This window comes from Stegostoma tigrinum, chromosome 26 (genome assembly GCF_030684315.1).
Source record: "Stegostoma tigrinum isolate sSteTig4 chromosome 26, sSteTig4.hap1, whole genome shotgun sequence".
NCBI classification, from domain to species: Eukaryota; Metazoa; Chordata; class Chondrichthyes; order Orectolobiformes; family Stegostomatidae; genus Stegostoma; species Stegostoma tigrinum.
The window spans coordinates 99,134-127,059 of NC_081379.1; the positions used below are offsets into that span (position 1 = coordinate 99,134).

At 43.5% G+C, this 27,926-nt stretch overlaps 1 protein-coding gene across 6 annotated transcripts in view; it reads left to right on the top strand.

Annotated features, from left to right (window-relative positions):
• The window catches only part of LOC125464017 (M-phase phosphoprotein 9), a 99,619-nt gene that overhangs the window by 62,247 nt on the left and 9,446 nt on the right, over positions 1-27,926 (top strand). For 5 of the 6 annotated variants that reach the window (XM_059654865.1, XM_059654864.1, XM_059654869.1 and 2 more), the window contains 5 exons: positions 4,189-4,367; positions 11,145-11,318; positions 16,591-16,711; positions 18,743-18,846; positions 19,014-19,216. In XM_059654865.1, the coding sequence (XP_059510848.1) occupies positions 4,189-4,367; positions 11,145-11,318; positions 16,591-16,711; positions 18,743-18,846; positions 19,014-19,216 (781 nt within the window). The remainder of the gene's footprint in view (positions 1-4,188; positions 4,368-11,144; positions 11,319-16,590; positions 16,712-18,742; positions 18,847-19,013; positions 19,217-27,926) is intronic. The other variant, XM_059654867.1, reaches the window with a different exon arrangement.

The following is a 27,926-nucleotide window of genomic DNA, read 5'->3' on the forward strand; positions in this document are numbered from 1 at the left end:
GTCAGAGGAGCAGGAAGGCTGACGTTTCGGGCTTAGATCCTTCTTCAGAAATGGGGGAGGGGAAGGGTGTTCTGAAAATAAATAGGGAAAGAGGGGGAGGCAGATAGAAGATGGATAGAGGAGAAGATAGGTAGAGAGGAGACAGGCCAAAGAGATGGGGATGGAGCCAGTAAAGGTGAGTGTAGGTGGGGAGTTAGGGAGGGGATAGATCAGTCCAGGGAGGACAGACAGGTCAAGGGGGTGGGATGAGGTTAGTCGCTTGGAGATGAGGGGTGGGGTTTGAGGTGGGAGGAGGGGATAGGTGGGCGGAAGGACATGTTAGGGAGGCAGGGACAAACTGGGCTGGTTTTGGGATGCAGTCAGGGAGAGGAGATTTTGAAGCTTGTAAAGTCCCCATTGATACCATTGGGCTTCAGGGTTCCCAAGCGGAATATGAGTTGCTGTTCCTGTAACCTTCGGGGTCATTGTTGTGGCACTGCAGAAGGCCCAGGATGGACATGTCGTCTGAGGAATGGATATGGGAATGGGGAGTTGAAAACGTTTGCGACTGAGAGTTGTGTAGTGTGAATGAGTGTAGGTGTTCCGCAAAGCAGTCCCTAAGCCTCCGCTTGGTTTCCACAATGTAGAGGAGGCCACAACGGGAACAGCGGATGCAGTATACCACATTTTCAGATGTGCAGGTGAACATCTGCTTGATGTGGAGTCTTCTTGGGGCCTCTGATGGTGGTGAGGGGGGAGGTTTAGGGGCAGGTGCAGCACTTCCTGCGGTTGCAAGGAAAAGTGCCGGGTGTGGTGGGGCTAGAGGGGCGAGTGGAGCAGACAAGGGAGTCCTGGAGAGAGTGGTCCCTCTGGAAAACAGACAAGGATGGGAGGGGAAAAATGCCTTTGATGGTGGGATCGGATTGCAGGTGGCGGAAGCGTTGGAGGATGATGTGTTGGATCCAGATGTCGGTGGGGTGGTGAGGACAAAGGTAATGCAGTGTTTGTTGTTATTGCAGAGAGGAGGTGTGAGGGGTGAGTTGCGGGAAATGCGGGAGACACGTTTGAGGGCGTTCTTTATCATTGAGTAGGGGGGAAGTTGCGGTCCTTAAATTGAAGACATCTGAAATGTTCGGGAGTTGAACGCCTCATCCTGGGAGCAGATGCGGCAGAGGTGAAGGAATTGGGAATAGGGAACGGCACTTTTTTTGGCAGGAAGGTGGGTGGGAGGTGATGTATTCTAGGTAGCTGTGGGAGTCTGTGGTTTTGAAATGGATATCGGTTTCCCGGTGGTTGCCAGAGATGGAAACAGAGGTGTCCAGGAAGGAGAGAGAGAGATATCAGAGATGGTTCAGGTGAACTTAAAGTTGGGGTGAAAAGTGTTGGTGAAGTGGATGAACTGTTTGAGCTCCTTGTGGGAGCGCAAAGCAGTGCTGATACAGGCATCAATGTAACAGAGGAAGAGATGTGGTTTAGGACCAGTGTAGCTACGGAATAAGGATTGTTCCACGTACCCTACAAAGAGGCAGGCATAGCTTGGGCCCATGCAGGTACCCATGGCCACCCCCTTTGTCTGCCAGAGTGCTAGGAATTGTAAGAGAAGTTGTTGAGGATGAGTTCAGCTAAGCGGATGAGGGTGTCAGTGAAGTGTCCCTGGTTGGGCCCACGGGACAGGAAGAAATGCAGGGCCTTTCGGCCATCTGCATGAGGAATGCAAATGTATGGGGACTGGATGTCCATGGTAAAGATGAGGTGTTGGGGACCAGGGAATTGAAAGTTTTGGAGGAGGTGGAGGGCCTGGGTGGTGTCACAGACGTAGGTAGGAGTTCCTGGACCAAGGGGGAGAAAATGGAGTAGAGATGGATGGAGATAAGTTCAGTATGGCAGGAGCAGGCAGAGACAATGGGTCGACCAGGGTAGTCAGGTTTGTGGATTTTCAGAAGGAGATAGAAGCAGCTGGTGTGGGGTTGGAGAATGATGAGGTGGGAGGCTGTGGGTGGGAGGTCACCTGAGGTGATGAGGTTGTGGATGGTTTGGTGGCTGGGGGTGGGATCATGATCAAGGGGGTGGTAGGAGGAGGTGGCAGAGAGTTGGCGCCTGGCCTATGCAATGTGGAGGTCAGTGTGCCATGCTACAACTGTGCCTCCCTTGTCTGCGGGTTGTATGGTGAGGTTGGGTTTGGTGTGGAGGGCTGCACGTTCTATGGTGGCGAGGTTGGGGTGGGTGAGAGGGGTGGAGAGGTTGAGGTGATTGATGTCACGACGACAGTTGGAGATGGAGGATGGGAGGGTAGGAGGCCTTGGGGTGGGGTCCAGGAGGAGGGGGTGTGTTGGAGGCAGGAGAAGGGATCAGTTGAGGGAGAGATAGGCTCACGCTTAAAGAAGTAAGCGCGGAGGTGGAGGTGGCAGAAAAACTGTTCAACATCCAAGCATAAGCAGTACTCATTGATGTGTTGCTGGAGGGGGACAAAAGTGAGCCCTTTACTGAGGACTGATCATTTGTCCTCAGTAAGGGGGAGGTGTGGGGTATGATGAAGGCTCGGCAGGGCTGTGTGCTGCTGTCTCCTCTGGAGCTGCTGGGACTGCCTTGTGCGCTCCTTTCCAGCCCCACCACACCTGGCACTTTTCCTTGCAACCGCAGGAAGTGCTACACCTGCCCCTACACCGCCCCCCCTCATTCCCATCGCAGGCCCCAAGAAGACTTTCCACATCAAGCAGATGTTCACCTGCACATCTGAAAATGTGGTATACTGTATCAGCTGTTCCCGTTGTGGCCTCCTCTACATTGGGGAAACCAAGTGGAGGCTTGGGGACCGCTTTGCGGAACACCTACGCTTGATTCACACTAAACAACTGCACCTCTCAGTCACGAGCCATTTCAACATCCGCTCTCATTCCTTGGACAACCTGTCCATCCTGGGCTTCCTGCAGTGCCACAGTGATGCCTCTCGACGGTTGCAGGAACAGGAACTCATATTGTGCTTGGGAATCTTGCAGTCCAATGGTATCAATGTGGACTTTACAAGCTTCAAAATCTCCCCTCCCCAACTGCATCCCAAAACCAGCCCAGCTTGTCCCCGCCTCTTTGACCTGTCTGTCTCCTCTCCACCTATCTTCTCCTCTATCCATCTTCTGTCCACCTCTCTCTCCCCCCCCCACCCATTTATTTCAGAACCCCCCCCCCCCCCCTTCCTGAAGAAGGGTCTAGGCCCAAAACATCAGCTTTCCTGCTCCTCTGATGCTGCTTGGCCTGCTGTGTTCATCCAGCTCTACATCTTGTTATCTTTAATAATCCTGTTTATTTTGCTCCATTTCAGTCCTTGATTTTCTCCTGTTATTATTAGGCTACTTTTCTATCTGCTGTTGTGAAGATAGATGCAAAATACTTTTTAAAAACCGCTGCTGTTTGCTTATTTCCCATTACTAATTCTCTAATCTTACTCCATGACAGACTGATGTTTAATTTAGGTACATATTTTTTAATATGCTTGCAGAAGATTTTATTTAGCATTTACCTCATTCGTGCTAGTTTACTGCTTGTATTCTATTTTCTCCCTTTTTTCCTCATCATCTAAGGTTTCTAAACTTTTTCCAACCTTTACAGCAATGTAGCTTTTCTTTTGATTTGGTAGCATCCTTAATCAGCTTAGTTAACCATGAATCATTTATTCTTCAATGGGGGCTTTCTTTCAAAATGAAATCTTTGAGGTTTACAAAATAGCTCCTTAAATGCCCCCATTGCTGTACTGTACTTTTAACTGACTTTTCTGGTTTATTTTCATCACCTGTCTTTGTATTTTTCAAATTGTCTTTAACACACATTTTAGACCCAAGTTTCTTATCTTCACATTGAATGTGAAATTTAACTTTTCTCATTCATTCATGGGATTTGGGCTTTACAGGCTTGGCCAATATTCTTTGCCAGTCCCTTATTGTCAACAGGATTTTAAGAGTTCAACCACGTTGCTGTGAATCTTGAGTCAAGTTCACTGAAATTTTTTGACCTTTTTAGAGTTGTACTTTTTAGAGTAACCCCAGAAGTACTCCTGGGAGCTGTGACTTGTAGCATGAATGTATTGATTTTATTATTGTACTAAAGATAAATTTTGATATTTGCAATAGTTTTAACCTCCCAACTATTACCAGATGGATTACAGAAGTATAAGTGCTACTTAGAAGTGAATCATTTTACTGTTGTTGATTTACTTAGGTACCATTCTCCCCCAGAGAAGGATAACCCTTTTAATCAGCGAGATCCTTCAAATGGTTTGGACAAGGCTATTCCTCCTATTCTCAAAGCATTACAAAAGCTTGATGCAAGAAATGAATCTGAAAGCTGGGAAGCAGAAGAACCAAAGCATGATGTCTCCGAAGCAGGCAACGCTACAAGTAAGGCCCATCTTATGTTTGTGTTTTCTGCTGCTTTTTTCACAGTATCCTAGTAATTGAATTTCTATTTGTCAGATGTTCATGCAAATTCTTTCTTGTGATGGGTGGCAATATAGTGTAATGCTACTATGAGAATGAGTTCTTCGCATTGAATTGAATTGAATTATGGACTTACAGTACCGTAAAAACAGAAGCACTGGTGGCAGATTATGTTGTCAGTTGGTGTATTGCATGTGTCATGACCATACGAGTGCGTATGCAGCTTGTGAACTGTGAATTTAAATGTACAATTTAAAACTAACCAGAAAAACTTTAGTTTTAAATAAGGACAAAGGATAGTTTATTGCACAACTATTGCTGTAAGTCCAGTGTAAAAATATTAGGTATAATACAAAGATTAAAAATAGGTAAACTGAAGGATATTATAAAGTTGCAAATCAAATTAATCCATTATCTTTGTAGGCCTGCTGCTTGCGTGTGGGTTCACATTCCAAAGGCGAATGTGGTTGAAAGCTTTTGATGTCAGAATTTAACAGCTGCAATGGCTTCTGTAGTTGATGAGTTGAAGGTGTTTTTAAAGGTGGCTCTGCATGTAGAGCATTGTTTTAAGAGAGAATGAGAAAAGGTTTCTTGTTCCCCACTAGTTCACCAGTTAAGGCAATTGCAGGTTGCCTGGACTCGCTATCAGCAGCACTTAGATTTCTGAAAACCTTTTTTGAGCTGAGAATCTTCTCTCTGATGTTTTCATTGAAATGTTCCTGGGGTGTACTCTTGTAAAGCATAAGATTTGACTTTGGACTGTTGCTTCACAAAACAAAGTTTAATTGTGCTGGTTTTCCCTGTAAGGTGGATTTTCATCCAGTCTCGTGTTGTTTCAGAATTTTAAATTCTCATACCTTCAATGACCTGCTGTGTTGTCCAAAGATTAATCACATTTTAAGTGATAATGGGAACTGCAGATGCTGGAGAATCCAAGATAACAAAGTGTGGAGCTGGATGAACACAGCAGGCCAAGCAGCATCTCAGGAGCACAAAAGCTGACGTTTCGGGTCCAGACCCTTCATCAGAGAGGGGGATGGGGAGAGAGTTCTGAAATAAATAGGGAGAGAGGGGGAGGTGGACCGAAGATGGATAGAGGAGAAGATAGGTGGAGAGGAGAGTATAGGTGGGGAGGTGGGGAGGGGATAGGTCAGTCCAGGGAGGACGGACAGGTCAAAGAGGTGGGATGAGGTTGGTTGGTGGGAAATGGAGGTGCGGCTTGAGGTGGGAGGAGAGGATAGGTGAGAGGAAGAACAGGTTAGGGAGGCGGGGACGAGCTGGGCTGGTTTAGTGATGCATTGGGGGGAGGGGACGAGCTGGACTGGTTTTGGGATGGAGTGGGGGAGGGGGAGATTTTGAAGCTTGTGAAGGCCACTTTGATACCATTGGGCTGCAGGGTTCCCAAGCGGAACATGAATTGCTGTTCCTGCACCCTTCGGTTCGCATCATTGTGGCACTGCAGGAGGCCCATGATGGACATGTCGTCTAAGGAATGGGAGGGGGAGTTAAAATGGTTTGCGACAGGGAGGTGCAGTTGCTTATTGCGAACCGAGCGGAGGTGTCCTGCAAAGTGGTCCCCAAGCCTCCACTTGCTTTCCACAATGTAGAGGAAGCCACACCGGGTACAGTGGATACAGTATACTACATTGGCAGATGTGCAGATGAACATCTGCTTAATACAAAAAGTCATCTTGGGGCCTGGGATGGGGGTGAGGGAGGTGGTGTGGGGGCAAGTGTAGCACTTCCTGCGGTTGCAGGGAAAGGTGCCGGGTGTGGTGGGGTTGGAGGGGAGTGTGGACTGGACAAGGGAGTCACGGAGAGAGTGGTCTCTCCAGAAGGCAGACATGTAGATGGCGGAAGTGTCGGAGGATGATGTGTTGTATCCGGAGGTTGGTGGGGTGGTATGTGAGGAGGAGGGGGATTCTCTTAGGGCAGTTATTGGCCGGGGCAGGGTGTGAGGAATGTGTTGCGGGAAATGCAGGAGACACGGTCAAGTGTGTTCTCGACCACTGCCGGGGGGGGGAAGTTGCGGTCCTTGAAGAACATGGACATCTGGGATGTGCGGGAATGGAATGCCTCATCCTGGGGGCAGATGCGGCAGAGGCAAAGGAGTTGGGAATAGGGGATGGAATTTTTTAGGGGGGTGGGTGGGAGGAGGTGTATTCTAGGTAACTGTGGGAGTTGGTGGGCTTGAAGTGGACATCACTTTCTAGCTGGTTGCCTGAGATGGAGACCGAGAGGTCCAGGAAGGTGAGGGACGTGTTGGAGATGGCCCAGGTGAACTTGAGGTTGGGGTAGAAGGTGTTATTGAAGTGGATGAACTGTTCGAGCTCCACTTGGGAACAAGAGGCGGCGCCGATACAGTCATCATTGTAACGCAGGAAGAGGTTTGGGGCCAGTATAGGTGCGGAAGAGGGACTGTTCCACGTAACCTACGAAGAGGCAGGCATAGCTTGGGCCCATGCGGGTACCCTTGGATACCCCCGTTGTCTGTAGGAAATGGGAGGAATCGAAAGAGAAGTTGTTGAGGGTGAGGACGGGTTTGGCTAGGCAGATGTTGGTGTCGATGGAGGGGGACTGGTTGGGCCTCCGGGACAGGAAGAAGCGGAGGGCCTTAAGGCCATCTGCATGAGGAATGCAGGTGTATAGGGACAGGACGTCCATGGTGAAAATGCGGTGTTGGGGGCCAGGGAATTGGAAGTTCTGGAGGAGGTGGAGGGCGTGGGTGGTGTCACGGACATAGGTGGGGAGTTCCTGGACCAAGGGGGAGAAAATGGAGTCCAGATAGGTGGAGATGAGGCATTCCTTTTCGTTTGTTAGAACAATATTATTCAACCTTGTAGTCACCACTTGTTTTTCCTCATACTAAGCAGTATTCTAGTGCACCTGCATTACAATTTGCCCAAAGTCTGAATAACCTAACTCAGAGCCTGGCACCTTATGCAATATTCAAACCTTATCATGATTTTAAATTTCCTTTTATATTTTATACATCAAAACCAAACCCACTTTTCTGCAGCCTTATCAACTAAGTGTGCTGTCCTTAGCGTCCTATGAAACTGTTCCCCTACTGTAAATCATTTTGTTCTGACACTACACAGAGCCATCTTCCATCCTTCAAGGCATTTTGATTGTGGAGCATTATAACAGATCTGATTTTAATGTTACCAAGTGAGGAAAAAAGAGTTGTAGTGAAACGAATAATTTTCAGGAAAAGACGTTTCAGATACAGACTAGGTACATTCCAAAAAGGGCAACAGGGAAGAGGGTGGAAATCAGGCCATCTTGGTTGGTGTGGGAGTTAGAGATTATGACGAAGCAGAAAAGGAGGGTGTATAGGTAAGTTCTTGAAGTGAAAATCAGGTCAAATACAATAAATTGATAAAGGAAGAGAAAAGGACAATAAGACTTCCAAAAAAAATATAGAACAGAATGGCAGTCAGGATGAAAGGAAACCTGAAAATCTTCTACCAGCATTTAAACAATTGGAGGTATAGTGGATCCTATTAAGGACAGAACAGATGATGTACATGTAGAGGTGCATGATAAAGCTAGACTACTGAATTACTTGTATTGGTGCTTCTTTAGAAGAGAAATTTGACAAAATGTTGGTTGAAGAAAAGGTAGCTGAGATAATGGATAGAGTGAAAATGCTTCAAGAAAATATGTCACTGAATCGTAAAGTTCATTGATTCATTGTCACATGTACCGAAACATAGTGAAAAGCTTTGTTTATGCGCGGTTCAGGCAGATCACAGCAAGCAAAGAATGTACAGATCAACAAGACTAGGAGGCATAGAGATTACATTGCAGGTTACATTATTTGGGGCTAGAGTCCATTCAACAGTCTGATTATGGCAGAAAGAAGCTGTTCCTGAATCTGCTGATACATGTGTTCAGGCTTCTGTATCTTCTGTTTGACGGAAGAGGCATGGGACGTCATTGCTGGGGTGCGATGAGTCTTTCATAATGTTGGCCGCCTTTCCAGCGAGCTGTAATAAAGTAGTCCATGGATGGAGGTTGGGTTCTGTGATGGCCTGGACTGTGCACACCACTTTCTGTAGTTTTCTATAGTCCTGGGCAGAGCAGTGCCATACCAGGCTGTTATGCACCAGGACAAGTACAACATTGCAGGCACAACAGGGAAAAAAAAAGTTTAATGTTTAATGCAAGGTGAATGGAGCATAAAAGTTTATTGCTGTTGTACAGGGATTGGGTGAGACTGCCTGTGTTTGGAGTACTAATCAACAATAAGTGGCCTTGCTTTTAAAACAAAGCTGGGAGATTTTATTCTGAGGGTGGTTAGTCTGTGGAACACTCTTCCCGAGGCAGCAGTGGAGTTTGGGTCATTAAAATTATTCAAGACTGAGTTAGTTGCACTTTAAGAATCACAGAATTGTGTCAGTGCAGAAAATTAATCCATTGTGTCTTTGCTGGCATTCTGAACGGGTAGCTCACCTAGTACAATTCTCCTGTTTGTCTCAGTAAATCCAGCTCAGTGTTCCTTTACAAATAATCATCTAATTCTTTTTTGAAAACCACAATTGAACCTGCTTCCACCCACACACCGGCAATATATTTGGGGTCCTAACCACCACCTACATGAAAAAGCTTTCCTCACACCATTTCCACTCCCCCTCCCATTCTTTAGATGACATGTCCATCATGGGCCTCCTGCAATGCCACAATGATGCCACCCGAAGGTTGCAGGAACAGCAACTCATATCCCACCTGGGAACCCTGCAGCCCAATGGTATCAATGTGGACTTCACCAGTTTCAAAATCTCCCCTTCCCCAACTGCATCCCTTAACCAGCCCACGTCGTCGCCTCCCCCCACTGCACCACAAAACCAGCCCAGCTCTTTCCCCCCCCCCACCCACTGCATCCCAAAACCAGTCCAACCTGTCTCTGCCTCCCTAACCTGTTCTTCCTCTCACCCATCCCTTCCTCCCACCCCAAGCCGCACCCCCATCTACCTACTAACCTCATCCCACCTCCTTGACCTGTCCGTCTTCCCTGGACTGACCTACCCCTCCCTACCTCCCCACCTATACTCTCTCCACCTATCTTCTTTTCTCTCCATCTTCGGTCCGCCTACCCCCCTCTCCCTATTTATTCCAGTTCCCTCTCCCCATCCCCCTCTCTGATGAAGGGTCTAGGCCCGAAACGTCAGCTTTTGTGCTCCTGAGACGCTGCTTGGCCTGCTGTGTTCATCCAGCCTCGCATTTTATTATCTTGGAATTCTCCAGCATCTGCAGTTCCTATTATCTCTCTCAGCATTTCTGCTACTTTTACTGAGATTCCATATGTGCTTCTCATTCTCAATTATTTCATGAGTGGGAACATTTTCCTCTCTCTTTTTGATAGACATGGGAGTCAAGGGTCATAAGAGACGAACAATAAAATGGAATTGAGATCTCAATCAGATCAGCCATTACTTTATTGGCAAGTGGAGCAAGGTCAAAGGCCAAATGACCTATTCTCATCTCAAAATTGAATTCACCTGTGAAAGCCTCAAGTCACTGAGGAAAATTTGCTCAAGTGATGAATTTGAGAAAAGCTGTTCCTGTAAAAAGAGTGGAAGGAATTGGTAAGGAGCTGCTCTAATCACAGATTGGTTCTCCCATGCGTCTATTGCTTTAATGAGCCTATCAGCAATGATCAGAGGAGAGAAGCAACCTGTGAGTGGAGGAGCAGCAAAGTAATTAAGTGGAAACAATGAGGAAGTTGCTGCGGGAGCTTTTAGAGGGACTGAAGTGGCTTTTGCCAAGCCTAGGATTGGAGGCAACTTTTAGCCAAGGTTGGGATCAAGAGTGGCCTTTAGCCAAAGCTAGGTGTTCTTTTTGCCAGAAGAGAGAATACAACCTTAATGACCATTCTCAAGAGTATGCAGGAGTACATGTGCATCAATATTAGCAAAACATGAGAGATCTTGGGCTTGATAACTGTAGTGTTGAGTACCAAAATAAGTAAGTTATGTAGACTAGTGTTGGACTCTGGTTATGCCGCAGGTCGTCACGTTTCAGCCAAGATATGAAGGTTATTGAAAGGCTAATGAGGAGATTTACCAGAAATGTTCTAGGAAGGAGATTTTAGTTAAAATTAGATTGGAAAGGCTGGGGTAGTTCTCCTCTGTGTACAAGAATAAAAACCACATTTAGATGACAGATGAAAAACCCTTCCCACAGGTGGTCATACCATGTTTACGATGGCTTTAGAATTTTGGGTAAGAGTTGCAGGGAGAATGAGGGAGAGCTTTTGTTTTGTTTAATACAGTGAGTGGTAAAGATGTAAAACTTGCTCTCCGCAAAGCAGGTGAATGGGGAAACAATCAATGATTTCAAATAGAACTTGGGTTATAGTTGAATGAAAAAATTTACAGGGCCATGGGGAGCGAGCAGGCAATAGGAACAACTGAGTTGCCCTTGCAGGAAGCAGACATGCACTCAATGGGCTGAGAACCTCCCTCTTTATTATAAATAGCTCTTGCCCTCATGCATGCTCTTGCCAAAGAGGATGACCAAGTAGTCAACAGGAGCAGTTTTATTCCAGTGAGCGAGGCCAGTTGTACTGCAATGATTCAGATAAATTAACTGAAATAGAGACTAACTCATGGCATTCCTAGATTGTCCAGCTCAGTTTCACAGCACAATCATTGCGGAAGCTTAAAAAAATGTTCAGATCTGAAACACTGTCCAGTTAGCCAGGTATTTCATTTATTCATTTGTTTTTATCAGAATTCTTGCATCGCAAACAGACTGTAGGATTTGCAGACGCCACTTACAGTGGAGACAAATCTGAGGATTCTGTTACGGGTCGAACCAGATCAAAATGTAGTCGTTCTCCCTCAGGTCAAAGATCGTCTTCTGTACCCCCTTCAAACCGGAGGCCAACACCCACTTCTACACCAAGTAAAAACATTTCTCTGAATTCTTCAAATGTTTTAAAGTGTGATTGTTGATTATTTTTTGTGCACCATTTTTGTTAACCTGTCTAGCAACTTTTCCCGTATTGGCTTCTGTCACTTATGCCAAACGTCCAGTGGTAAAGTGCAAAATTCAAGATTCCGTTTTCATTAAAATCTCACTTTTGGTTTATGTGCAAGGTGATTTCACAACGTCGTCTTCCAATAGTTGCAATACAGAACTTGAGCAGTACTGAAAAAAACGACTCATTTTGTTGAAGATTTTTGTCTTGCAGTTCTTAGGACAATTTACAAGAAGCTTGATAAAAAGGAAAACAACGTTTATACTATTTGGAAGGATAGTGCTGATTGTTCGGTAGAGACAGTGCCATAAAGAATGTACCAATTAGATTATGACTAACATGTAATGGCCAGACTTTGTCTAAATTTTAAACCAGGTTCTGACTCTGGTCAAGATATTGCCTGGAGAAATGAACTAGCAAGTGACTGTACTCTATTTTGTTCATTTGAAACATTTGCAAACACAGATCGACTTTGTGAGCATTAAGAGATAACAATATTTAAACCTACAGTATTTGAAGTCAATTGGGAGTGCAACCATTTAGCTAAACAGCAGAGAAATCTAGAATACTATAAGGTGCTGCGGCTAACATGGTCGATATGTGAAGCACATGTTTCAAATGCGATTTTGAAGGACTGTGATGGGTGAGAGGATGGCATCATGAAATTGTGTATGATAAATTTTTTTGAAGTCTCAACCAGAGTGGACACAAGTTAATACGTAATCTGTAACAGTAGATGTGTTGTATTTGTATTTCCAGAAGAAGTTTGACAAGTTACATCATAAAAGACTAAGTTGTAGAGTAAAAGTCCATGACATTGACATGGATAGAGAAGTGGCTCACGAGCAAGAAACAGTGACTAAAGATCTGGGTTTCTTTTTCAGGTTGGCAACATGTGACCATTGGGATTCCACAGGGATCAGTGTTTGGTAGTGAAACGGCTTACAATATGTATATATTAATTGCTTGCTTCCTCCAAGTCAATCTACTGTACCCGCATTCGCAGATGGCACAAAAGTAGGTGGAAAGGCAGGTTGTGAGAGGGATATGGACAGTTTACAGAGAGATATTGGTAGGTTTAGTAGGTAGACAAAAAGTGGGCAAATGGAGTATAATGTGGGAAAATGTTAAGCTGTTCATTTTTGAAGGGAGAACAAGAAAACAGTTTACTTAAATGGAGAAAAACTGCAGAATGCTACAATGTAAAGGACTTGGAGTACATCTGCAGGAAGCAAAGAAAGTTAGCACAGAGATGCAGCAGGTAATCAGAAAAGCTAATGCAATGTTGGCCTTACTCTAACCCCCTAGAAATACAAGACCAAGGAAGTCTTACTGCATCTATACAAGGTGCTGGTGAGACAACATTTGGAGTACTGTTAGCAGTTTTGGTGCTTTATTTAAGGAAAGATATTATTTAATTGGAGATAGTTCAGAAAAGGTTCACCAGGATGATCTCCAGTATGGAGGGAATGTCTTATGAGTGAAGATCAAGCAGATTAGGACTGTACTCATTAGAAGAATAAGAGGTGATCTTATTGAAACTTGACAGGGTAAATGCTGAGAACATGGGAGAGTTTAAGAGCGGAGAGCATCATCTCAGTTGAGGAGAAATATTTTCTCGGAGGGTTGATCCTTTGGAACTCCTGGCTAAAAGGAGCTATGGGGCAAAATCCTTGTATATTTAATGCTGAGACAGATTCTTGATCAGTAGGGGAATTCAGGGTTATGGGGAAAGGGCAGGAAAGTGGACATGGGGAGGTGCTAGATCAGCCATGATCCTATTGAATGGCAGAGCAGGCACAAGCGGCTGAAATGGCCTTCTCCCATTCCTATGTGTTATGGTCTTACAGCAAGTGAAAAGAATTAGCATAATGTAATCTCAGATCTCAAGGCCAAGTAACAAAGTGTCAATGCCAAAAGGATGGGAGTAGGCAGTGTTTCAGAGATAAGTAATCTGGATGTTTAATGAAAAGTCATGCAGGTTGTGTTATGTCTCATGGTCAGTATGTCATTATACCTTTTTGAGGAACATGCTCATGATATGATCATTATATCATAGCATATGAACTGAAAATTATACTGGCTCATGGCCCATCTTCTCCTGGGATCACATGAAACATGGCACATCGCTAGAAATGTGGTCTTCAGTTGTAATCTAACTACATGGTGTTTAGATTTGATGTGCCTATGAATGTAATATTTACGCATAAGAGCTAGTAGTGGTAACTCAGTATTGGATTTTTTAAATGCCATAATATCCGCATCTAGTTTCTTACTTCATGAAAGATAACCCAAGTCTTGGACCCAAAATCACATTAGGGATGAGTTGGAGTTTAAAGTTTTGCTATGAGTTGAACAGGATGTCAATATTGCTAACCAAATGGTTAGTATGGGAAGTGACAAAGGGGAAAATGGAGTCTGTGAGAAAAGGGCAGAGTTTGTAATGTTAAGTCGGAGGCAGTGACTGCATTCTTCCCTTTGTTTATCTGGGAAATTGTGACACATCCAATATTTTGTGTCAGACAATAGGTTTGATTATTGACGTGTTGAGAGTGGCTAAGACAAAGAATAGAGATGGCTGTTACCACTGTACATATTTCCCAATTTAGAAGCGTAGAGGAAGCTTTATTCTGTACTTAACACAATGCTGTAACTTTGCTGGGAGGATCTGATAGGGGTAATGTAAAGCAAACTTTCCTTTGAGTTTAAAAGAGCAGAGAATGACACATAAGGGCATTCTGAGGTGACAGCTTCCTTGCTTTGTAGTTCTAGCAAACTCTTAATACATTTCTGTCTGCAAGGATAATCATGTGGAGCAGAACTATACAAGGTAATACTCTTCATTGTTAATTTAAACTTAAGCATAACATGTCAATTTCCATGAGTTCTTAATCCTATAACAAGAGGAATATATGATTCACTCCCATAAATATTATGAAGGTGTCAAGGAGAGACAGAGATTCCACTTGTGATTTCTATAATGGGTGTTTTAGTCATATTGCAGTCTAAAAGCTGGAATGGGATCTGTTTCAGTACATATGCACACAGCTGGGATGTGAGAATATATTCGAAGATCTTGGGGACGAAAGAGAAGTTGGAACTGGAGCAATAATTGACCAAGTTGGATGATTGAGTGTGAGATTTTTGAGTGAGGGTGATGGAAATTGTGGAAAGGGAAGGGGTCAGGAAAGAAAATACATGACAATTGCAAGATGTATTAATATTGTTCACTTCTAAATTTTATATTATTACTAATAAGAGCAAGATGAAAAGCTTTGATGTCACATCTCTTTTTTTTCATCAATACTCAGTGACATCATCAAATACCATAACTAGAAAAGGAAGTTGTGAATAGGATTGCAGAAACGGGCAATTCAGCAGTAAGTAGTTCTCATGGATGACTTCAGCTTGGAGAAGACAGCAGGATAAAGAAATAAGAAACAATTACAGTTAAGTAGAAGGAGAAAAATAGGGAGATTAAGGGCTGAGAGCATGTGGAAGGAAAGGGAGATGGAGTTGCTATCTGGGTGATACTTAGTTTGAAGACGGTTCTTGTGCTTTTTCTGTCATTTGCCAAAACTAAACCAGCTTTCTGGGTGAGAGAACAAAGTGAAATTCACACTTGCTACTGATGTTGTTTTATGATGAAATGAATAGGCCGATGTTCTGGATAGATGGAGTAAATCTTTGATATTTCAAAGAATGAGGAGCATTACATTTTATTTTGCTTTCCTACGATCAGTAATGATGATGGCTGTTTAAGTTAGGATATTTGCATAGCCCTTTGAGCCTGCTGTGCTGTTCAATATGATCATGGCTGATCATCAAACTTAGTACCCTGCCCCACATTCTCCCATGCACTTTGATCTCTTTGGCTCAAAGAATTATATTTAACTCCTCCTTGAAACCATTTAATGTTTGGGCTCAACTGCTTTCTGTGGTGGAGAATTCTACAGGCTCACCACTGAGTGAAGAAATTTTTCTTCCTCTTGATCCTAAATGCTTAATTCTACGGCCTTGGACCGTGATCCCTTAACTTGGACCCCCCCCACCCCGTGTTTGGGAACATCCTTGGTCCAATTACCCTGTCTAATCCTGTTAGATCTTTAAAGATATCCAGGAAACACCTCAGTCATTCTTTTGAACTCCAGTGAATGTGGTCCTAACTGATCCAGCCTGTCTCCATATATCAATCCTGCCATCCGAGGAATCAGTCTGGTAAAAGTTTGTTGCTGTCCCTCTGAAATAACTCTACATAGGCTGGTATGCAGTCACCAATGCACTCTTTATTTGCACGTGAACAGTCCTTGACTATCGTACTGCCTTGTATAGAGTCCGGCACTAGAGTGTCAGGAGTGTAAGTTTTTATGTAAGCCAGGGCTCCCTGTTTGGGACATTTAATGCGGTCCAATCAGGGAGCTCAAATTCTGAGAGGTCCAGCTGGCTGACCTCATTACAGTCACTACACCATCCATACCCAGAACATTCCTCCGCAGTTAAGAAAACCAAACCTGCTGACAGTACTCAAAGCGCAGTCTCATCAAAGCCCTGTAGAATTTCAGCAAGGCAACCTTGTTCGGTACTCGCATTCTCTCCCTGTGAAGCTGACATACTATTAGCCTTCTTTATTGCTTGCTGCACTTGCATTCTTTCTTTCAGCGACTAGTGCACAAGGAGACCCTGCGTGGGAAAAGGGGGAGCTCTTTTCCCAAAGTATTGCTAGTTAATAATCTGTCTACCTGTTTTTGCTATCAAATTGGGTAACCTTGTTATTATCTGCGTTATACTTCATTTCACACTTATTTGCTCACTTGCTTAACTTGTCCAAATCCCACTGAAGCATCTCCACATCCTCCAGACAGCTCACCCAGTTTTGTGAGGCACTTGGAAAAAGTGTGGTGTGAACTGTGAAAATCATTTTGTTGCTGCCAATAGCATCTTTTGATGTTCAGCTGTGGGACATAACAGCATGCTGGCAACAAGTCACTTTCCTGACCTATGAGCAACAGATACCAGGACCTGGATGCTGAAGTTAGGAAATAATTTTGCAAAAGGAAGTGGCATTTTAAAAATTATCCCTCATATTTTTATTACTTGTTCATGTGTTCTTTTTCTCCTCCTGGAAAATGCCAAGAACTCAGCTGATTAATTTTAGAACCCAAGTTCAAATACTGATTTTTTTTTTGTCTTTCGCAGCTAAACGGAACACTTTGCTAACATCACTGTCTGCTAAGTCCAGTCCCAAGCGCTGTCCTAAAGAGAACCTGTCTCCTGGGTTTAATCATCTCCTTGGCAAAGAGGAAAACATGGTGACAAGGTAATGCTCTCCATTGTTGAATTTAAACTTAAGCAAAACAAGTCAATTTCCATGAGTTCTTAATCATATAATAAGATATAAGGACTTTTCTGTGCAACATGAACACTGTAGGATGTGTGCAGAGCTGGAGATGTTGGAAGGCATTTGTTTGAACATGCCTTCGTCCAGAGATTAAACCCTTTTTGATGTTCCACCCATTAACAAAACATTACAAGTTATGATTAACACTGATTGATATTAATGTTTAAAATACATTTTAAAATGTTTAACAAGTTAGAATGCCGTAGAGCATTTATTCCAATTGTCATCAGCATAGAAACATTAACAGCACGGAAGGAGCTATTTGGACAATTGAGATTCAGTTGATTTCCCAGCAGCTGTAACAAGGTATTTCTGTTTCACTGTGTCTGTTTTTAAAATGATATTGTCATTGGTTAATTTTACTGAAAATATTTTCACAATTGCTTTTCTGTATAGCACATTTGAACTTTTCATTTGTAAACCTAGTGTTTGATTAATGAAATGTGAGGCTGGATGAACACAGCAGGCCCAGCAGCATCTCAGTAGCACAAAAGCAGACGTTTCGGGCCTAGACCCTTCATCAGAGAGGGGGAGGCGGACCGAAGATGGAGAGAAAAGAAGATAGGTGGAGAGGAGAGTATAGGTGGGGAGGTAGGGAGGGGATAAGTCAGTCCAGGGAAGACGGACAGCTCAAGGAGGTGGGATGAGGTTCGTAGGTAGGAGACGGAGGTGCGGCTTGGGGTGGGAGGAAGGGATGGGTGAGAGGAACAACAGGTTAGGGAGGCAGAGACAGGTTGGACTGGTTTTGGGATGCAGTGGGTGGAGGGAAAGAGCTGGGCTGGTTGTGTGGTGCAGTGGGGGGAGGGGAATGAACTGGGCTGGTTTTGGGATGCGGTGGGGGAAGGGGAGATTTTGAAGCTGGTGAAGTCCACATTGATACCATATGGCTGCAGGGTTCCCAAGCGGAATATGAGTTGCTGTTCCTGCAACCTTCGGGTGGCATCATTGTGGCACTGCAGGAGGCCCATGATGGACATGTCATGTAAAGAATGTGAGGGGGAGTGGAAATGGTTTGCGACTGGGAGGTGCAGTAGTTTATTGCGAACCGAGCGGAGGTGTTCTGCAAAGCGGTCCCCAAGCCTCCGCTTGGTTTCCCCAATGTAGAGGAAGCCACACCGGGTAAGGTGGATGCAGTATACCACATTGGCAGATGTGCAGGTGAACCTCTGCTTAATATGGAAAGTCATCTTGGGGCCTAGGATAGGGGTGAGGGAGGAGGTGTGGGGGCAAGTGTAGCCCGAAGGTTGCAGGAACAGCAACTCATATTCTGCTTGGGCACCCTGCAGCCCAATGGTATCAATGTGGACTTCACAAGCTCAAAATCTCCCCTTCCCCCACTGCATCCCAAAACCAGCCCAGTTCTTCCCCTCCCCCCATTGCACCCCAAAACCAGCCCAGCCTGTATCCACTTCCCTAACCTGCTCTTCCTTTCACCCATCCCTTCCTCCCACCTCAAGCCACACCTCCATTTCCTACCTACTACCTCATCCCGCCTCCTTGACCTGTCCGTCTTCCCTGGACAGACCTATCCCCTCCCTACCTCCTCACCTATACTCTCCTCTCTACCTATTTTGCTTTCTCTCCATCTTCGGTCTGCCTCCCCCTCTCTCCCTATTTATTCCAGTTCCCTCTCCCCATCCCCCTCTCTGATGAAGGGTCTAGGCCCGAATTGTCAGCTTTAGTGCTCCTGAGATGCTGCTTGGCCTGCTGTGTTCATCCAGCTTCACACTTTGTTATCTTAACAATTTGGTTAGTGTTTTATCAGGAAATTGATTTGGGACTGGTTAAACAACTCCTGGATTACCATAATACTGGTATTGAATTGGCTTTAGGTGTTCTAATTTCTGTGTATCTAGCCTGCTGAGTTTGGAATAAAATTAGCATATTCTGCAGAGGGTTTTTAGTTATTCAGAGAATCGTTGTTTTCAGAATGCATCATTTTATTCTTAGGTTTGACGTAAACTTGGATGGAATGGAGCTTCCAAATTCAGACCCATCTCACAGTTCAAGCCCAAGAAAGAGACTTCAGTTCCTACCACTTGAAAATACAAAAGGTAACCACATAGAACATAAAATTATTTGAAATATTTTGTAGAATCAAAAAATTAAGAAAATAGATTTGTTTTAACTATTCATTTTTTAAAAAGTGTGAATTTTTTTGCAGCAGTACAAAATTCAACTAATTGTGTTCATGCTAAGTTTCAAGTTGAAACACTTTCAGATTCTATATTAAATGCAGTGAAGCTGGGGTCTGTTACTAGTCGTCCAGGTTGGGAAGACAAGATGACCACTTTTCTCCAGAAAGAGAAGAAAATTCCAATGCTACAAACTCCCTATGAGACAGAACTGACATACAAAGCACGAATGGAGGCACTAGGAGAGACAGAGAAACTCTTTGATGCACTTACACAAGAAAAGCAGCAGGTAATAAAAGCAAATTAGAATTCATGCCCATTAATTTGGAGTGATTTCGGTTAAATTAAATTATTTGTTTATTAGCAATATGAAATTTTGTGAACCTCTTCAATTAACAATGCATCAATTAATGTATAATTTTTTTTGCATTGTTTGTTACCTTCAGTAGATTCTGCAAGTGATCTCATTTACAGTCAGCCAAAACAATCACTGTGTCCAGCAAAATATATAGCATATAAACTTCAGGGGCGGACGTGATGTAGTGATGATCAGAATGATGTGGTAAACTTGAAGTTCAGTCTCATCCTCTGGGGCACAATAGCCAAAGCAGCTGATATAATTTAAATTACAATAAGAAATCTAGTACCACAATTAATGACCGTGACAATTTTCATTGCTGCAAAGCCCATTTAATGCCCTTTAAGAAAAGGAATCTGCCAACCTTATCTGGCCTATATGTAATTCCTGGCCCAGAGAAATGTGGTTGACTCTTAACTGTCCATTCTAAATGACTGTACTGTGAAATGGCCAACAGACCTCTCAGTCCAAAGGTATTTGGGGATGGGAATCAAATCATGGAAAGTTTATTGCATTGATAAAGACCACTCTGCGCGTCGTATCCATGCCAACAGAAAAATGAGCCACAAAAATTAATCCCAATGTCCTGCATTTGATCCATAGCCGTGCAGGTTACGGGACTTGAGGTACTTTTGTAGGAGGCCATGAAACCACTTCTGATTGATGGGGGGATATCTCATCTGGATTTCCATCAGGAGATCTGCCATCCTTGCCTGGCCTGGCCAGCGTGTGACTCCAGACCCACAGCCAGTGTAGTTGGCTCTGGGCTGCCCTCTAGGCAATTGGGGAAGGACAATAAATGTCAGAGACATCCTCATGCTGTGAATGAGTAAGTAAAGTGTCTTCCTGGAGCTTTATAAAACACTGTAGTTGTCCTTTCCCTAGGATGGGAGATTTCAAGACGAGGGGGCACAGTTTTAAGGTGAGAGGTGAGAGATTTTTTAAAAAAAAGAGGCAAATGTTTTACACAGAAGGTGGTTTGCATGTGGAATGAACTTCCTGAGGAACTGCTTGATGTGGGAACAGTCACAACATTTAAAAGACATTTGAATAGGTACACAAATAGGAAAGGTTTGAAGGGATATGGGCTAAGCACGGTCAGGTGGGACTAGTTTAGTTTGGAATTATATTCGGCACAAACTGGTTGGACCGAAGGGTCTGTTTCTGTGCTGTATGACTCTGTGCCTTTTAGATGAGTCTCAAGTTTCTGGCTGTCCTACCCTTTCAGGGAATGAATTCTAAATTCCAAATGCACCGGGGTGAAACGTTCTGTCCTCATCTCCCCTCTAATCTTTAATCTACATTATCACTTTAAGTCTCTGCCTTTAGTCTCTTATCTCTTAGCTAAGGTAAGTAGACTCTTGCCATCCATTGTGTCCTGGTCCCAACACATTTTTGTATGCATCAATCAAATCTTCCCTAAGCCTTGTCTTTTGCAAAGAGAACAGACCCAGACTATCCAATTTTCCCTTATTGCTGGATTTTTTCAGTCCTGGCAACATTGTTCATTAATCTCCTACTTAATGAGGCGGACCTATGTGCACAGCGCTCCAGTAAAGATTCTTGCAGTTTCAAAGCTGGTGCACACAGTGCTGCCTTCATCCTCTGAATACATGCATTGGATGGATGATGATTTCCTGTTTTTATGGTATTGCCAGTCAGTACTGATCAGTTTTTATAGTTGATTGATCTTTTGCTTTTATTGAACTCAAGGAATGCTTTAATGCTTGGACTGTAAAACCTGATCACCTCTTTTGCAGTTGAATTAAATGATATATCCTAATATGAATCATGGAACATGTACTTGCATGGTTTGAGATTCTGTTGCTTTTTCATATGAATAGTCTTAAAATGGGTTTTGAATCGAGCCTTGTCTGATATGGTTAACTATTCCAGGCAGTCTCTCAATGAGATTTGAATCCACTAGCAATCAAGGGAAACAATAATTTAGGGTTGATGACATTTTTAATCTGTACAAGTCTTTGAAGAGAGACTGTTTTAAAAGTCACCACACAACACCATAATAGTTGGAAATGACCACTCAAAAGTGTGTGATAGGACAAATAGTAACTAGTAGAAATGCTGGTAGACAAGATAGCTAAGTCAATCCTGTTAGAAGACTTTTTTAAACTTTGCAAATTTCAGTATAGAACATAGAACTTTACAGCACAATACAGGCCCTTCGGCCCTCCATGTTGTGCCAACCTGTCATACCGATCTGAAGCCCATCTAACCTACACTATTCCATGCATGTCCATATGCTTGTCCAATGATGCCTTAAATGTACTTAAAGTTGGCGAATCTACTACCGTTGCAGGCAAAGCGTTCCATTCTTCTCTGAGTAAAGAAACTACCTCTGACATCTGTCCTATATCTTTCACCCCTCAATTTAAAGCTATGCCCCCTCGTGCTCGCCGTTACCATCCTAGGAAAAAGGCTCTCCCTATCTACTCTATCTAACCTTCTGATTATTTTATATGTTTCAATTAAGTCACCTCTCAACCTTCTTCTCTCTAACGAAAACATCCTCAATTCCCTCAGCCTTTCCTTGTAAGACCTTCCCTCCATACCAGGCAACATCCTAGTAAATCTCCTCTGCATCCTTTACAAAGCTTCCACATCTTTCTTATAATGCGGTGACTAGAACTGTACGCAATACTCCAAGTGCGGCCACACCAGAGTTTTGTACAGCTGCAGCATAACCTGTTGGTTCCGGAACTCGATCCCTCTATTAATAAAAGCTAAAACACTGTATGCCTTCTTAACAACCCTGTCAAACTGGGTGGCAACTTTCAATGATCTGTGTACATGGACACCGAGATCTCTCTGCTCATCTACACTACCAAGAATCTTACCATTAGCCCAGTACTTTGCCTTCCGGTTACTCCTACCAAAGTGCATCACCTCACACTTGTCTGCATTAAACTCCATTTGCCACCTCTCAGCCCAGCTCTGCAGCTTATCTATGCCTCTCTAACCCACAGCATCCTTCGTCACTATCCACAACTCCACCGACCTTAGTGTCGTCTGCAAATTTACTAACCCATTCTTCTACGCCCTTATCCAGGTCATTTATAAAAATGACAAACAGCAGTGGACCCAACACCGACCCTTGCAGTACACCACTAGTAACTGGTTTCCAGGATGAACATTTCCCATCAACTACCACCCTCTGTCTTCTTTCAGCAAGCCAATTTCTGATCCAAACTGCTATATCTCCCACAATCCCATTCCTCCGCATTTTGTACAATAGCCTATTGTGGGGAACCTTATCGAACGCCTTGCTGAAATCCATCTACACCACATCAACTGGCTTACTCTCATCTACCTGTTTGGTCACCTTCTCAAAGAACTCAATAAGGTTTGTGAGGCACGACCTACCCTTCACAAAACTGTGCTGACTATCCCTAATCAATTTATTCTTTTCTAGATTATTATAAATCCTATCTCTTATAACCTTTACCAATACTTTACCAACAAATTTTAATTTTTTATACTGAACTTTTAAAAGAAATCTTTGTTCTTATTCTATATAAAGTCATAGAGATGTATAGCATGGAAACAGACTCTTCAATCAACTTGACCATGTTGATCAAACGGCTTAAATTAACCTAGTCCCATTTGCCAGTATTTGGCCTGTATCCCTCTAAACCCTCTATTCATATACCCTTCCAGATGCCTTTTAAATGTTGTAATTATGCCAGTTTCTACCACGTCTTCCTCTGGCAGCTTATTCCATATGCATCACATACCCTGTAGCTTTGGACTCCCCTACCCTTGTGAAAAGACCTTGGCTATTTACCCTGTCAATGCCCCTCAAGGAACATAGAACAATACAGCGCAGAATAGGCCCTTCGGCCCTCGATGTTGTGCTGGCCTGTGAACTAATCTAAGCCCCTCCCCCTACACTATCCCATCATCATCCATATGCTTATCCAAGGACTGTTTAAATGCCCCTAATGTGGCTGAGTTCACGACATTGGCAGGCAGGGCGTTCCATGCCCTTACCACTCTCTGAGTAAAGAACCTGCCTCTGACATCTGTCTTAAATCTATCACCCCTCAATTTGTAGCTATGCCCCCTTGTACAAGCCGACGTCATCATCCTTGGAAAAAGTCTCTCACTGTCCACCCTATCTAATCCTTTGATCATCTTGAACGTCTCTATTAAATCCACTCTTTGCCTTCTTCTCTCCACTGAGAACAGACGCAAGTCCCTCAGCCTTTCTTCATAAGGCCTTCGCTCCAGACCACGCAACATCCTGGTAAATCTCCTTTGCACCTTTTCCAATGCTTCCACATCCTTCCTGTAATGGGGTGACCAGAACAGCAAGCAGTATTCCAAGTGAGGCTGCACTTGCGTTTTGTACAGTTGCAGCATGATATCATGGCTCTGGAACTCAATGTCTCTACCAATAAAACCTAACACACCGTAAGCCTTCTTAACAGCACTATCAACCTGGGTGGCAACTTTCAGGGATCTATGTACATGGATACCAAGATCCCTATGCACATCCACACTACCAAAAATCTTTCCATTGACCCAGTATTCTGCCTTCCTATTATTCTTCCCAAAGTGAATCACCTCCCATTTATCCACATTGAACTCCATTTGCCACCTTTCAGCCCAATTCTGTAGTTTATCCAAGTCTCCCTGCAACGTGCAACATTCTTCCACAATGTCCACCACTCCACTGACTTTAGTGTCATCTGCAAACTTACTAACCCATCCACCTATGCCTGCGTCCAAGTCATTTATAAAAATGACAAACAGCAGTGGTCCCAAAACAGATCCTTGAGGCACACCACTAGTAACCGGACTCCAGGCTGAATATTTTCCATCAACCACCACTTGTTGCCTTCTTACAGAAACCAGTTTCTAATCCAAACTGCTAAATCTCCCTCAAACCCATGCCTCCGTATTTTCTCCAATAGCCTACCATGTGGAACCTTATCAAAAGCTTTACTGAAGTCCATGTACACCACGTCAACTGCCCTAGCTTCATCCACATGCTTGGTCACCTCAAAAAACTCAATGAGGTTTGTGAGACATGACCTGCCCTTGATGAATCCATGTTGACCATCTCCAATCAAATTGTTGCTTGCTAGATGATTATAAATCCTATCTCTTATAATCCTTTGCAGAACTTTTCCTATAACAGACGTAAGGCTCATGATTTTATAAACTTCTATAAGGTCACCCCTCTGTCTCCAATGCTCCGGGGAAAGTAGCTCCAGCCTATTCAGCCTCTTCCTATAGCTGAAACCCTCCAACCCCGGCAACATCCTTGTAAATCTTTTCTGAACCCTTTCAAGTTTCACAACATCCTTCCTATATCAGGGAGACTAGAACTGAACGCAGTATTCAATAAGTGGCCTAACCAATGTGCTTTATTGACCAGACTAAAGCAAATTATGAGCTGAGTAAAATGAGATCTTACTTAGTGTTAACCTATTTTATCTTTGGAAATTAAAGAAATGAACTATCCAGTTGACTTTCAAAGAGTTTTATCGTTCTGTTTCTCAGTTTTGCTTTCAAAACTAGCTGCAAGTTAAGAAAAAAGTCCATATGAATTAAAATTAAAAAATGGTTCATTCAGAGGGGAATAATGTAAATTATTTAATCATGGAAAGATGAGGGAACGAGCGCTACTTAAACAAAGACGGACAGGTCGAGGAGGCAGGATGACGGGGAGGGTTGGTCGTGGGATGAGGCTGGGGGTGGGAAGATTTTGAAACTAGTAAAGGTTCCCCACAGCCAAGGATATATTTCCCTCCCCGCCCCTATCTGCCTTCTGGAGGGACCACTCTCTCCACGACTCCCTTGTCTGCTCCACACTCCCCACTAGCCCCACCACCCGCGGCACCTTTCCCCTCAACTGCAGGAAGTGCTACACCTGCCCCTACACCTCCCCCCTCACCTCCATCTAAGGACCCAAAACAACCTTCCACATCAGACAGATGTTCACCTGCACATCCGCTAATGGTGTCTACTGAATCCATTGCTCCCAATGTGGCCTCTTCTACATCGGTGAGACCAAGTGGAGGTTTGGAACTAAAGGAAACTGCAGATGTTGGAGAATCCAAGATAGCAAAATGTGGAGCTGGATGAACACAGCAGGCCGAGGAGCATTTTAGGAGCACAAAAGCTGAAGTTTCAAGCCTAGACCCAGGCTTGGAGACTGCTTTGTAGAGCACCTGCGCTCTGTTTGCGATAAACAACAACACCTTGCAGCCGCGAACAACTTCAGTTCCCCCTTACAATCTCTGGATGACATGTCCAACTTGGGCCGCCTCCAGTGTCACAATGATGCTACTTGGAAACTGGAGAAGCAGCACCTCATATTCCGCCTTGGGAGCCTACAACCCGATGGTCTCAGTGTGGACTGCAGTAGTTTCAAAATCTCCACACCTCGGCCTCATTCCATGACCAACCTTCCTCTCATCCTTGCCTCCTTAACCTGCTTGTCTTTTCTCCCACATATCCGATCCTCCACCTCACTGACCAATCCCCACCACTGCCTACCTGCACTCACCTATCACCATCCCACCTACCCACCCCAGCTCCAACCCCCCTCTCTATTTAAGAGCTCCCTTCCCCCTCCCCCATTTCTGAAGAAGGATCCTGACCCAAAACATCAGCTTTCCTGCTCCTCTGATGCTGCCTGGCCTGTTGTGTTCTTCCAGCTCCTCACTGTGTTTTCTCTGACTCCAGCATCGACAGTTCTGACAATCCCCCTACTTAAGCAAATATGTGAAATTAATCAAGACTGGAGAATAACAGTGGTGAAATTTTAACTACCCTGAAATAAACTGACAAGGAGAGGCAATGATACGGTTAAGGAAATTACTTTTGAAATGTATGAAGTATACCTAAACTCCTGCTGGACTCCCACATACATAATTACCTGGAAACAATAGAAAATATGCTGATGTTATTCAATTTTGCAAATGATGAAGATGCTATCAATTATGCAACAGAATGAAGGCTAGCAGAATTGGCAGGCAAATGGTAGGTAAAATTTAGTCATGAGGTAAATTTGGTGGAAGAAATTGGAAGAGGTAATGTAGACTTATTGGTACAAAGTGTGTTCAAAAACAGAGACCTCTGAGGATTTATGTGTGCATATCTTTGAAGGTGGTAGGATATACTGACAGAGTACTCAGCAAAGTATCAATACTGTTGTCCACAAACATTGGCTTTGAATACAAAAGCAGAGAAGTTAACTGAATATGTAGAACGCTCTGAGCATTCCTGGAGTATTGCTTTCAGTCTGGTCACCACAAGCTGTGACAGAATGCAAGGGTACAGAGGAGATTTACCAGAATGATTTCAGGAATGAGAGATTTTAGCTACAACCTAAGATTTGAATTGCTGGGGTTGTCCTCCTTGGAGCAAAAGAGGTTCTTGACAGTCTAATAGCAGTGTGCCAAATTAGGATGGAAACACAAATCATTCCTCTTAGTTGTTGATACAAAGACCAAGGGTCTCAGGTTTAGGTTTTGGCAAAAGATATAGGGGGAAGTGTGAAGGTGAATATTTTATGCATCAAAATGACTTGGAATTGTGCATTTTCAGGGTGATAGAAATGGTGATGAAAAATTCCTTTGAAAGGAAGTATGCAGCAGTGATGGAAATAGGGATAGTGAAATATATGCGACTGAGTGAGTGTATTGCTATGCAGTGAGCAAACATGGACTCAGGGGAGCTGAATGACCACCTTCTGATGTGTAAAGACTTACTCAATTACAAGAAAGGGAGCATTGTTGGATGTAGTAGTAGGGAATTAACCAGAGAAAAAGGAGTAGGCTATTTAGCTCTTTGAGCCTCTTCAGCATTCACCGACAAAAATGTTAGGTAGCAAGAGCGAAGTAACTTCAAAGATAAATTATTTAAGGAATATGAAAAGAAACAGTGAAGCATTTAAAGAATTAAAATGAATTGAAGATATAATCTCAAGGATTTGAAAAGAGGAGATTATGTTTGAGTAACCTTAAATTCTTTGAAGAGGTAACAGGCAGATAAGAGTCATACTTTGGATGTAATACTTGAATATAGAACATAGAACAATAAAGTGCAAAACAGGCCCTTCGGCCCTTGATGTTGCGCCTACCTGTGAACTAATCTAAGCCCCTCTCCCTACACTATCCCATCATTATCCATATGTATATGAATTATCCATTATGCATATGTATATGAATATCCAAAAGATCTTTGATAAGGTAGACTGATATGTGGAATGAGGATGAGTAGGCAAGTTGGCAACAAATCAGATTGAAGTTGCTGGAAAAGCTCAGCAGGTCTGGTAGTATCTGTGTAGGAAAATCAGAGCTAATGTTTTGGGTCCAGTGACCTTTCCTCAGAACAGTTCTGAGTTAGAATAGCTATTTCTTTTAACCAAAACAAACAAAGCACCTGGGGTTCATTTTCAGAGGTAGGAAGTTGAAAAGTAGGAATGTTATGTTGAACATGTGTTACACCTTAGTTAGACCGTATTTTTGGTTAGACCATATCTGAAGCACTATTAAATGCTTTCTAGTTCTGTATTTCTATATCGGAATTCTGTTTTCCATGTTATAGAGACATTAGAGAATATGCACTAGAATGATACCAGAACTGACATTTTATAGCTAATAGGAAA